Genomic DNA, 13,438 nt, shown 5'->3' with positions numbered 1-13,438 from the left:
TTAGAATCAAGTTTTGTGAAATCTTTGCTTGTGCCAGGGACTCTCACTGTTGACCTGATTCGAACCCTCTCTCTATTGTCTTAATGTTTTCTTCAGCAGTCACAGCCTGGCTTTAAAGCCCCGTTACCCAGATGCACACTTTGTGTCTCATCTCTTGCAGGAGTGGGAATAGACAGACTTCCATGAGTTACATGGACACCTGCGTGTCTTTCCAGAAGTATCATTTGTGTTTGGCTCTTTCCCTTCCTCCAAGTCCTTCTCTAATCTGTGCTGTCTTATGTCCTACATATCTTCAATCCTTTATATTCACTGTGAAAGTTACTGCCATGGCCTGGCCTGTCTGCCAGTTTGGCAAGTCAGACAATTCAGATATGATGCTTCTGCCACTGACACTGACTGTCTGAACAAGGTCCTGTGCCCTCCTCTGAAAGGTAGGTTTTATTCCTGAGGAAAAGTGGTTTCCTTGAAAATGGGGGATCTTGGTGAATTTTTTTCCAGCATAGCTGATCAAAATAAGACCTACCTTTCACTTTGCATTATAGCTTCTTAAAATATAACAGTGGCTTTCATGCAATTCCAGAACAGTTTGAAATAAGTCCCAGATTCCTTTTGTTTTTCACTTGCTGCCTTAAGTAGTTTTAAATATTGTTTTAGAGTGTAACAGAATTCTAATTTAAAAATAGGGCTGCAACAGATCAGGTGTGGGCTGAAACTTTTCAGCTTTTTAAGGGGTCATGAGATAGCAGCACTGCCCTGATGAAGTTCATTATGCCATATGAATATAAAGTATCCATATAAAGGGAGATTTGCAAAGGTATGAAAAAAAGGCACCTATGTTTCAGTGCACTGGGAATCTTAAATCTTAGTCTTATATTTTGAGGTTACTTCTCTGTGTTAAGATTGTAGATTAAATGTCTTTGAAATGTGCAAATGTTTGTGTTTAAAAACTAATTTCGTCATCCAATCTTGAAATATATGTGAATTATCTGATATTGCAGATCAAATCAGCCTCCTCAGAGTCATATTGCACACACATTCAGAGCATTTGCAATGCCATATCTTAGTCTCTGTTACACAGTTATAGTTGGAGAGGGGAATAATAGATATTTAAGGTGTTAATAAATCAAGGCCTAAAATTTCATTGTTGGAAACAGCAAGTTTAGGAGTTGATGGGTTTATCAGGACAAGTTATTATGATTGTTTTACATGTGAGCAAGACCATTCACTTTGCAAAATATCTGCAGTCCTTAGCACGTCCCCTTGTGCATAATGTCATCTGTCAGTAAAAGCAGAGCTGATTAGCTTTATAATTTACAGTTAACTAAATCTGTCAAGAAAATGGTCTTATTGTCCAGCTTGTCTTTTTGTAATGAAGCTGTGGATGGGGGTTAGCAACAGTGTGTTCACCCTCCTGGAGGTCAGGGAGGATGGAAGGTACTAATGCATTCCAAGCTGAAAAGCTCACGCTTGACCTTGGTGATTAAAGTTTTTCCTATCATCTAGCAGCAGTTGAGCCTGAATTGTCTTTTAAGAAGTCAAAAGGTCTAATCACCCTAATGAACAAACTCAATCATTAGTACTTTGGGGAAGGAAGTGTGTTAACACTGCACTAACACTAGTTCCCCCCGCTGCAGTGTGTGTGTTCATAGGAATGGTACATAGCTTGATGGTAAGAGGAGCAGCTGGTGTCATTGTGCTGGGTGTTCAGTGGAGTAGAGGAAGCTTCTGTTGGGCAGGGTGTAGTTGTTTCCGCCAGGTTCGTGCTCGTCTCTGGCCGTGGGAGAAATTTTGGGGTTTTGTAAGTGAGGATTAAATAAAAGCTAAACCTTCCCTTAGTGAACTTCTCTGATCATGGACTAATCTACACTTCATGTATTCCTCCGTGCTCATTTGCACTCCAGATTATCTATGTCAGACAAACATTTTTCATTTGTTATGTTGCAGTAGCTGAAACTACTGGGAAAGCCGTTTCCATACTGGTCGAGTAGATGTTACATGCTGTTGTTTGTGGTAGTGTTGCCCAGGCCCTGCTTGGGAAGTGTCTGTCACTACAGTTGCTGTAGTCACAGATGCATTTGCAGTCTCCTAAGATTTTCTCTCCTTAGTTGTAGTGCTCTGTAGTATCCTGACTTTTCCTTCCTGGTACCCGAGAGAGTTACCAAGTTACCTGTTGCTCATGGAAGTTTTGACACTTCCATGTCATGCAGAAGTTCTGTCCCTTTCTGCTATTTTCTAATGTGAGTGATCAGCTGTTAGTCTTTTAAATGCATTAAAACCTTTCAGACATACCTTGATTTTTGAGACAGAACCTTTGTCGTGGCAGTGGTCAGTGTGTCACGGAGACTGTCACCAGTGTCTTGTCTACCAAGCTCATACCAGCCAGACCTGTTTTTCCAAACCTTTTTCCTTTATTCACTTTGAAACAGTGACTTTGATTCCTTATCCTGAGATGAGAGCAAAGCCACAGGGGGGGAAAAGAAAAAACTAAGTTTTTACTCACTTATGCTTTTTGCCTGGAAAGATCTGGAAAGATTGTTGGGATTTTTGTTTTATTCTGCAAATACCTGCTCGAGTACATCAGAGAGCTTGTTATTATCCTTCAGACTAATTATCCTGAAACTGTAGTTGCTGCATAAGAAACCTGCTTTCTTTTCTAAATCCATGGTAATACATTGGCCCAAGGAAAGGATGACAGAAAGAGTGACTTCTTCCCCCTTTGAAAGAGCCCCATCCTGTGCTTAGATTGCTAATATAAAAAGCTTCCAGAAATGGAATGAAACCACCGTTTTAAAGGGGGTGCTTTAAGGTTTTTTGCTGTCTAATGTTGATTTTGAACACTCAACAGATGAAGAGCCCAAATATATTTTAATATGAGTATGAAAAAGCCTCTATATTAATTATACATCAGTATAATTTTATCATTCTTTGTTACTTTCTTGATTTTATTTCAGTAAATATATTTGCTTGCTACATGGAGTATTTGTAGATTTAAGTGTGGGGGAAATTTGTGCCCTTATGGCAGATGCACAGCAGACTTCAGCATTAACATAACTCATTAAAATAAGATAAAAGTAGAGCTGCAAAACAATTTCTGTCTTTTGCCAACAAGATTGTGAAAAAGGGAAATTTCCCTTATTCAATATATGAAAGTCTAATCTGAGCTGGGGAGAAAACAGAGCAGGCATTCCTGACCTATTTGTGCAGGTTACCTGGCTGGGTCTGCTGAGGCAGAGAAGCACAATATACAAAATTCAGAGGACTGCATGTCATATTTTGGGGGCATTAAGTAAAATTACCTTTTTGGATGATGGAAGTTCCTTCACCAGCATCGCAACACGTGCATAAAGCAAACGTGTTTTATCTTGAGATGCAATTTGCTGTTTTTCAACCTGTTTCTCAGTCACATGGTTGAAACCTGGAAAATAAACTACAATTTACTGTATGATTTGTAAAGGCTATTTATTCATGTATTTATTTTGGAAGAGAAGTAGTTAAAAAGGGGACAGTGGATTCAAATGGATTCAGACAAAGCTTTTTCTGTTTCAATACTCTGAACTCTACAGGGTGAACCCATCACTTTTTGTGAAGAAACGTTTGTGTCCCATCGTTCTACTGTCATGAGGCAGTTCCTTCAGAATGCCATTCAGCTCCAACTCTTTAAGCAGGTACCAGCTTAATTGCTCTAATGTAGAAGCAGATTCTTTAACAATACAACTGGGTTTTTTGGGGTTGTTCCTGTATGCCTTGATCTGTCAGCCACAGAATGAGGAAAACTCACATAGTGCAGCACCTTAATTCCTGCTTGCTGCCTTTTCTCAGATTCAGGTGATAAGGCTTTCTGTATTTTAAGAGGTGTGTGGGCTTTCCCCTAAAGGTCTCTGTGCTCAGTTTTGATCTGAGCATACCTAGACCAAATATATCTGCTGTAAACTTTGTACAGAAAGTGTATTACTGTTAAACATGACATTACTGTTTCAGGGAAGCTGAGAACATATACATGCATAGACAAAGACATGAATGCAAGGACGTTTAGTCCTTGGTTTTTTAGTGAAGCAGCACACCTTTTTGCAGTGGTAAACGTTTTGCCAGTTTGGGTTGCATTTTCATTCTATGTGGAGTCCCTTCCCAGTAAAAACATTGATTTTATTCTATCAAATGCAGAATAAAGTCTTTCTGAAAAGGTAAAGGATGGGATGGTTGATTCATGTGTACTCTCTTTTAACACTGGTGTAGTTCATTGATGGCCGTCTGGATCTTCTTAACTCTGGTGAGGGCTTCAGTGATGTTTTTGAAGAGGAGATAAATATGGGAGAATATGCAGGTAAGAAATTCAGTATTTGAAAGTAATTTCAGGCACTGTTCTTGACTTACTCTTTGTGGACCATTGTGATGTAATGGGTCATAGTGGTTACCTAAATAATGGAGGCTGCAATGATTCCTGTAGTTTGAAGTGTCTTGAATTTTTGTTCTTTCCTCTGTCAAGAACTTTGAGTAATTTTTTGTAGTTTGAATGGAGTCTGGTCAGTCTTAGAAAACCTCAGCTTTCCCACTTGGCTAAATACAACTAGAAGAGTTATTGCAGTGGAGGACACTGAAAAACCTTGGCTACACCCAGAACCACCTCACATTTCTTTTAGCAGTCTTAAAGTCAGTGTTCTCCAATGTCTGAAGGACAACCCAACTAAAACAGAAATGCCCTCTTAGCAAGTAAAAGAAAAGTAGATATCTGCTCAATTTGTTGTTGTCATATTTCCCTTAAAAGTAAAGGATGGTTGGCTGTTTCTGTGGTGTTTATGCTCTTAGAACCACAAAGTGCTAACGCTAACGTTTCTGGCTTGTTTTCTATTTGGTAGAGAGTTACAGTTTGTTTAATTTTGTGATTCTTTCCTAGGTAGTGACAAATTATACCACCAGTGGCTCTCTACAGTAAGGGTAAGAACACAATATTCTTCCAACAGACATTCTAATTCTCACTGGACCACTGTATAGTTCTGGATGGCTGTTAAAACCTCAGTCCTCGTCCACAGGGCTATGCTGTGTCCTGTAGTGTTGAGCTGTGACCAGCTTGAGTTTAGCTGTGAGAAACTAACGCGCTCTTCAGATGAAGAACAGAAGAAGAAATACACTTGAAAAAAAAAATCACCATAGGAATTTTTAAGATTTGAATCTTTCTTATAATATCTTGAGGGAGCTGGAAATAGGTTATTGTTAGTTTAGAAGATAATGTAGTTTTCCTTTTAATAGAAAAGGAAACGAGGGAACATTGCCACACCAAAAAGCTTTGTAAAATGGTGTGAAGGGCTGAACAGGGGCAGCCCTGTTTGGGAGGGGGTTTGTATCTCTTCAGTTTAGCGCTCCAGTTTTATAAATTAAAAATTTAGATGCTTTTGGAGAATAATACGTTGTTATAGCTGATTTTAAAAGTCTCTTTTGATGCATAAAATGTGATGTATTGGAAAGTAAAATATTTCTTGTTTTGGGTATGAGGCAGTAAGAAAGATTGAATTTTTTTCTGGCAGAATTGAGTTTTGCGGCATTCTATTTGCCTGCTGTTCTGCTTATGAATGGAATTGTGCTCCTTGCACAAATGCTGTGCTCAATGTTATCTTGGTCATTTTGAATTAAACGTATTTTGTAACAGTAACTTTAAAAATCCTATCATATAGTCAGATAGTTAAATATCTATATATAGATACATAGTTAAATATATATAGATATAATAAATATATATAAATAGACAAGTAATTTTAGAATTAAGAAGGGGAATGGCTGAGAGTGAATATAAAACTATGTAATGAAATTCAACAGTTTATAATTTTTGTTGAAGATTGTCGTGTAGTAACAGAAGCAGTAAATCTTGAAACGGTATCTGATTGCATCTGATCTCTGCAAATATAATTTTGCACTGAATATAAAGTTATTTAAGGTTTTAGTCCTTGGATTTTACCCATCTCCTGTATTTGTCAGGTAAGGTACTGTACTGCAATGGTCAGCGGTGTGTGGAAGATGTATAGAACGCCAACCAGACTAACACACTATTCTGCACATTATGTTCGTGTCTTATGACTTTTATTATGTTCACCACATGCAATTCAGCTTTTCCAGAATTAATGTTTATGACTGTAGTTAGATTTCATTTTCCCTCAATTTATCCCTTTATCAACTAGATAGATGCTTTTGATAAGTAGTATTGTGGGATCATGAAAAGGAAAATAAAAAGAAAGATCTTGCTTCTTCAGATTGAAGATACAGGCTTCTCTGAAATGGAAAATTCACACAGAGTATTTGTTAGGATACTTCTGTCTTAAACTTGTTTTGGATTTTAATGCCATGTGCAGGACACCCTTGAGGGTGAGGGGAGCAGTCATAGGACACTGTTTTATGAGATGACCTGTCAGACAAGGGCTCTTGGTGTTAGGAGACACTGACATTTTTTCTGCGAAAACTGCTGTATTGGGATTCCTCTGGAAAACCAGAGAAACATTTAATATGGTTTACTTCTGTTCTTTTTCTTTGAATTTACCATTCTAATACTCAGCTCTGCTAACAAGCATAGTTAATGCTTTGTTATTTTAAGTTAAGAATGGTGGAATTTAGATTGCTGTTTGCTTTAAAGAGCTTCGATAAAATTTATTCTATTGTTACTATAATTATAGAAAGGAAGTGGAGCCATTTTAAATACAGTGAAGACCAAAGCCAACCCTGCCATGAAGACTGTCTATAAGTTTGTAAGTATCAAGTACTGGCTTACTACTGAGATTAAGAGTCTAATTATGATTCTCTTTTAACCTTTCAAATGCAACTCAAGACTTACATTCATGTTTATTGGACTCGCAAAATGACTTAAAATACGCATTCATCTAAATTTCAAATTTAAATGGAAAAGTCATTTTGAAATTTAAACATAATTGAAATGCAAAGGAGAAGGGGAACTTGTGATTTCCTTTGAAAGTATAGATGATAAATTCTATTACATAGAACTATTTCTGGGAAATAATGCCTCTATGCTTTACTGAGCTGCTCTACCATCTCATCATTGCTCTGTTGGAAATCATTGTTACCTCAGGTTTCTCTGCTTGTAGCTTCATCGAAATAAGGGAATCCTCTCATTTTCCAAATTGTTTCCATCTTTTTTAAATGTCAGCTAATTTTCCCGAGAGATTTCTTCTACCTGCTTATTTAGACCCCAACTTACTGAGTTATTCTTTAAATGAAAATGTTTCCAGTTCTGTTAACAAACAGCTAATATGGTACTGGGTTATCGTGCATGGCTGCCAGTTCCAAGATAAACCAAGGGAATGGCTGTGCAAGATAAACCAACAGAAACAAGTGATGATTTCATGTAAGGTTAATCTTAGGAAATGGTGCCACAAAAAGCATTGAGATAATTATTCAAACTTTGATTTTCTCCTGCTTTCCTCCAGCCTGAGAGAGATGGATGAGATTAGTTCTACTATATGGAAATGGCATCTAGGGTACTGCGAGGGGCAAGTTTGCAGGCTTACTGTTCCTGTTGATTGTTAACTTACAGCAAAGATAACGACTGAGGGGGGAAGACTGAGGGTGTGGAATGCAAAAAGTTGAAAGATGTCTGTGGCATCAAAACTGAAAACATCAGAGAAAACTGAATTTTTGCAACGAGGAAGGAGAGGGGAGGAATAGTGGGTTTGTTTGCTTGGGGTCATTTTAGCTTTCTCTTTGTTTTAATGCGTTTTCAGTATCCTGTTACAATTTCTTCCTTGCCGTTTTTAGTAACTAGAGAAGGTGAATCCTGATGCACTGAAATCACTGCTTAGTCACTGGTAGAACTAGAAGGGGATTTTAACTTAAATTAATTTTTCATGCAGGCAAAAGATCATGCGAAAATGGGAATAAAAGAAGTGAAAAACCGCTTGAAGCAAAAGGTACTTGAAGTTCTTACTCAAAATGTGTAAGCACCATGTATGAAATACTTAGCCACAAAAAGCATTATGTGATCAATGGGAAGCTGTTTGATACAGTGTTGTTAGCACACTTCAAAATGCATTACCAGCTGTCCCACATTTTTCACACTGTTATAAATATTCACAGACACACAAAAAAAAATTGTCTTCAGACACATTAAGGCTCTGACTTAAACCCACGAAAGCCAGAAAATTGAATGTTCTATTTGGAGTGGTCCCTCTCCTGTCCTTCGTGCTGGGGCATTGTGGAAGCAGACTCTGTGGGAACTGGGAGATCTTTCCTATAGCAATGGCAGTGAACTTTCTGCAAATGGCAAATTGTTGTTATTTCTACAGTAATCAGTCAGGAAAAATAGTCTATGTCTGTCCTTGGGAAAGGGGTTGATAGGTTTCTCGAGTGTCTGTTGCAAAGTTTAGACCTAAAGGAGTTAGAGTTGGTGTTCATTTCACATTTGAGTTATTACAGAAAAAAACACTCAGACTGTTTGTTGTTTCCCCAATCTGTCTTTGTTTGTAAACAGCACAATTCCAAGAATGCTGAATTGTGCTTGAAGAATGTGTTATCCAATACTAATTGCTCCTTTTAAGCCAGAAGTATGGTCATATTGATACATACCTTATGAATGAATGGTTAACTCTACCTTGGGTTTGTTTCAGGTATTGTATTTATTCTATGAAGCAGAGTTATTAGAGTCTTGGGAAAACAAGGTAGCTAACTTGCTCCTAGAATTGAAATTCTCGTTCTGAAGTCTTCATTCAATTCGTTGCAAGTAGTATGTATCCCTGTGGCACAAACAGAAATCTACCTGCACGTGTCAATAAACTCTTAATACAAAGGGATTGTTGTGCAGGCAGGTTATGGGCTGATCAAACTGTGTGCACAATCCAAAGGCTGTTCGCTCTCAGCAGATTGCTAGAGATTTTTCAAGATGATAGAGTTACGTCAGATGCTTTTAATGCTATTTTATTTTATTACACTTACAACTTTTACATGACCACTTATAGTATGAAAATAATTAGAAACATGAAACAGTTTTCTTGTACATGGAATTTTTTCTGTAATTCCATGCGTTTCACTTCTGGATATAACCTTCATGAATAATAAAATGTTTGGCCTTCTCATGTGCATTTCTAAAGCAGTTGGAGCTGCGTAAAATGACCAGATTGTTTTCCTGTGTTTTAAATGCTAATATAATTGTGTGCTATTCCCTGACATTTGTATAAAAGGCTGAGAAATGCCTCATTCATTCTTTGCATTCTTTTATTATGATGGTTGTCTTCCTAGTCCTTCAAGCAGCAAGCACCCTTTAATAAACACACCTAACATTTACAAAGAAATGGCCCAATTTTGTTTCACCTTCTTTCTTACGTGGCATTACTGTAAGTAAGGTGGTTAAACATGATTGTACAACATACATTTTCATAACAGCTTAAAGATTTCTAACAGCAGTTGACACAAACTGCTCTACCTCTCCTTTCTTCATTAAGTCTGTTCTTTTCTGCCCCATCCTCTTCTCCATTTTGAACACAAGGCAGGAGGAAAACTCTAAAATGAGGTATTGCTCTGTTTGAAGTGATAAAAATAGCAAAAATTGCTTTGGCCACCCTCATATTATTTTTAATCTAAATGTCTGTGCTGCTCTGTTGACAGGTCTATTAGTGCATCCTCACCAATTTTCATGTGAGAGCATTGTATTTTTCATGTGTTTACATACTAGTCTGTGCAAGAGTTAACAGTTTGAAATTCTGGCATCATTAAATCCTTAATTTTTGCTAAATTTGGGATGCTACTCATTCATCTTTTAAGGATAACCTAAGGTTATTTTTAAACTGAACTTACTATCCACTGCATTTTAACATACTATTTTCCATTATTAATACAAAAAGTATGCAGGCCACTGGTAAAGAAAAGTCAAATATAAACATCCCTTTTCCAGTTTTCCTGCCAAATATGAGCAGCTTCTGTACAAGATAGAATTTAAAAATGCAATAAAGCTAGAGGTCTGCTTCCTACAACTCTGCATAGCAATGGTGACCTCTTAAATATAATCAAGAGCCCATTTTGCCCTTGGTCTGCTCCAGTCTTGGGTTTGAATTGCAAATGAGAAATGCAGGATTGACCTGTTGAGAGGTCACTGTGGTGTGTGTAAGGTCCTTCTTTAATATGATAGTAGAGATTGAATGGGGCTCTATTTCCATCCCTTGTTCATTTGTGGTACAGTATTTCAAAGCAACAGAAATAGTTTTCAGAGGATTCTTATGAGTGATAGCAAATAATTGTTAATAGATACAGCATGGCAGCTTTATTTTGTATCTGATACAGAACCTTCTTTTTTTCTTCTTTCTTTCTTTCTTTTTTTTTCTTTTTAATTTTTGCTGCTTCTTCCCTTTTTTGGTTTTTTCTTTTTCTTTTTTTAGAGGCTGCTTTTTCCATTTCACAAATGGACCATGGTGGTCAAGTCACTCTGTTATTGGCTCTTTTGAAGCTTAACTACATAGAATTAGGAAGAAGGAGGAATATGAATGGTACCATCCTCAACTTTCAGTAAGGAGAATCTAACTTACTGAAAGCTTCTGGAAAAGACAATTTATATAAATGGTTGGGCACTTGGCATTAATGTATTCAGCAATATTTTACTTAGAGCCCTGTGTGGCTCCAGTTAACGTCTGTTATCAATGAGCTATTGTCAGTACTTCATTATCAGTACAACTAGAAACAACTGCTTTCGAGGTTTGTAAAATAACCTGAAGAATCCTTCTAGACACTCTGGAATGTGCATTTCGCTCTTCTAATAGACAATATTTGTAGTCCATTACAGAAGGTACCTAGAAAAATGACTAATGCTTATTTAAACAGAAGAAAACCTTACTCAGTTTACAGGGTAAACTTTACATGTCACGCAATCTCTGAAGTTCTTCCTTCAAAAGGTAGTAGGATTTCACCTGAACAGACAGTTGTTAGGGGAAGCGCTGTTTATACACGGAGATAATTATGGAGCGTGGTTCCCAGCTGTCTGTTGCCTTGGTCAGAGCCACAGCTTCAGGCGGAACTCTGAAAGCTCTGATGTGCTGGGAATCTCCACTGTTCAGTGCAGGTCAGGTGGCTTTGACTGTGCGGGACACCTTTAGAGCACATACATAGCACGTCTGAAGCTTGGTGCCCACTTAATATGGCTGTACTTGTATAGAAATATGTACATCAAGTTGGTATTTAATGTCAGAACAGTATAGGTTGCTGCCATAGGTTCTGTGATTCCAAAACTGACCAGATCCCTTGGTGTAGCTTGTTGCTGTTTTGGAGCTGAAGTATGAGCTTGGCAGAAGCTTGCCTTTCTTGTCCTTGAGTTGGTTTGGGGCTCTTTGTTGCTAATTCAGTGCCCTTTGTTGTATTTTTTAAAGACAAGGTAGCCTTGTGCAGCTGGAGGACGGGGGGAGGAAAAAGTTTTTCTCTCTAGTTTAACCAAGTTGTTAATTTCCCCACGATCCTCATGCCCATGTTGGTGAACCACTGCTCTGCCAGCTGGATCTAAAAAGGTCTCCCGGCTTCTCTGCGAGCAGACAAAGCCCCTTAGAAAGTCCATCCAGCTTTTTGTTTCATTTGACCTAAACACATTAGGTCAGTCTGTGTCCAAAAGAACCATTTCTAATTGGCCATCAGCTTACATGTCTCATTATTGTACCTTCGCAAGGCGGAAGCTCGAGGGGGCATGTCAAAGGTCAGTGAATCAAAGCCATGGCGATGTCAGCAGCCAACCTTAGGTCAGTCTTGCAGAGCTACAGTGTGTGCAGGTTTCTCTCTATATTTACCCAGCATTATTTCCTTGACATTGTTGCAAAGAGATGTAAGGTTTGGGGCCCACTGCGTTACTGACTATTTCTCAACTGACTTTCAAACTCTTTTCTTCTTGTCTGATTCCTTATGTCTGCATGCCTTTGTCTTTTTCAAAACCTATGTTACATATACCATACATCCACTTGCTAAGTCTTCTCGCCTAGGTTGATGGGTCACATTACTTCTGAAGATAAGGACTAATGTCAAAAGCAAAACAAAAAAGCATTCTGCTAGACAGCAGTTTGTTTTATGCAATCTCCTGAAGGCGTATTCAGTATACACAGACTCAAAGATAAAATGCAAAGCTAAAGAAGCTGTTTCACCTCCTTGCCACTTCTATAAGTAATTGTTCTGCTACAGATAACTCACGAAGTACGTAAATAGAATGTTTTCATTTTGGTTTACAAAAAGCAGGATAGCCCTGTCCCTGAATTCCTGTTGAATTTGTTCCTAGAACAGAAATTTTAAGCTATGGATTTTTTTTCTCCTTATGTATTTTCTGGCTTCTGCATGTTGAAGTCAGACGTTTTATTGAATGTATCTGTGTGCAACATTGCTATTAGGAGCAGAGAGTGGTTGTGTACAAGCTCTGATTGACAAAGTGCAACAAAATATTCTAATGATGTTTTCTTTTTTGTACTTTGGTGTTTTTTTCCCCTAACATCAAAATCGTTAGTCAGCATTATCCTCTAGTGTCTCCTTTGTTCCCCTTACCCTTAATCAAGAATGTTCCTGGCCATGCGATTCACCTTCTCCTACCATGCAGGACATTGCTGAGAATGGGTGTTCTGCGACACCAGAGGAATCCCTACCAAGAACAGCACCTTCACCATTGGTTGAGAAGAAGGACCCTAAATTAAGAGAAGACCGAAGGCCAATCACAGTACATTTTGGTCAGGTATGTCTTAGTGTTAGGTTTCTTTAAATCGTGTCACTCAGCAAAAACAGTTCAGAGAAAAGTCACAATATGAATATGCCAAGTGTTTCATTCTTCTTTGTAACAGAATTGCGTTGTTATAGGTTTGTTTCTGATGTATCTGTTTAAATGGGATTCTAAAAATTCTAAAAATTTTCAGGGGTTTACTGATTCTTTTTGTTCATATGATGATTTTGGGGAAAATAAATTCTAAGTGAATGGGGGAAGGAAGCATAATTATTACAGCAATTTTATAAATTATTTTGCCGTTCTTACAGCATGCAAAGTGCAATAGCCCTCAGGACTGAGGGTGTATAATGTAAAATGTCCTCTGTTATCTAGCCAGATCATTAATGTCAATATAGAACATCCAACTATTAAAGCATTTTAGCATTCTCTGAAAATTGAATGTGATGAACTAAGATGGAAAAATCAATTAATAGCTTATTAAAGTTCTCTGTATTTCAGTATTGGCAACTGAGCTATACGCATTAGTTACTCTTATAATGTTTCTTTTGATAAGTCTGCAAAAGAGTGAGTTTGGTTGTGTGGTTATTTTAAGAGCTAGTTATTTAGAAAATCTTGTAGTTGCTGTGATTTTCATGGAAAAACATACAGTATTTATTATCAGTTTGCCAGTGTTCTCCTGTGAAGTGCAGCCTGACTCAAAAAATAGCATTGTTTGTGTTCACAGTTCTCTCTTCTTTCTCCATAACTATTTTTTACAGTATAATGATCAGAAAACAG

The 13,438-nt window shown here is 37.6% G+C and overlaps 1 protein-coding gene across 5 annotated transcripts in view; it reads left to right on the top strand.

Annotated features, from left to right (window-relative positions):
- Nucleotides 1-13,438, top strand: part of DENND1A (DENN domain containing 1A) — a 196,999-nt gene that overhangs the window by 148,356 nt on the left and 35,205 nt on the right. For all 5 annotated transcript variants that reach the window (XM_030507235.1, XM_030507233.1, XM_030507234.1 and 2 more), the window contains exons 14-19: nucleotides 3,564-3,665; nucleotides 4,234-4,321; nucleotides 4,892-4,932; nucleotides 6,657-6,728; nucleotides 7,848-7,904; nucleotides 12,542-12,673. In XM_030507235.1, the coding sequence (XP_030363095.1) occupies nucleotides 3,564-3,665; nucleotides 4,234-4,321; nucleotides 4,892-4,932; nucleotides 6,657-6,728; nucleotides 7,848-7,904; nucleotides 12,542-12,673 (492 nt within the window). The remainder of the gene's footprint in view (nucleotides 1-3,563; nucleotides 3,666-4,233; nucleotides 4,322-4,891; nucleotides 4,933-6,656; nucleotides 6,729-7,847; nucleotides 7,905-12,541; nucleotides 12,674-13,438) is intronic.

Source organism: Strigops habroptila, chromosome 15, assembly GCF_004027225.2.
Source record: "Strigops habroptila isolate Jane chromosome 15, bStrHab1.2.pri, whole genome shotgun sequence".
NCBI classification, from domain to species: Eukaryota; Metazoa; Chordata; class Aves; order Psittaciformes; family Psittacidae; genus Strigops; species Strigops habroptila.
This window is presented reverse-complemented; position numbering and strand designations above follow the sequence as displayed.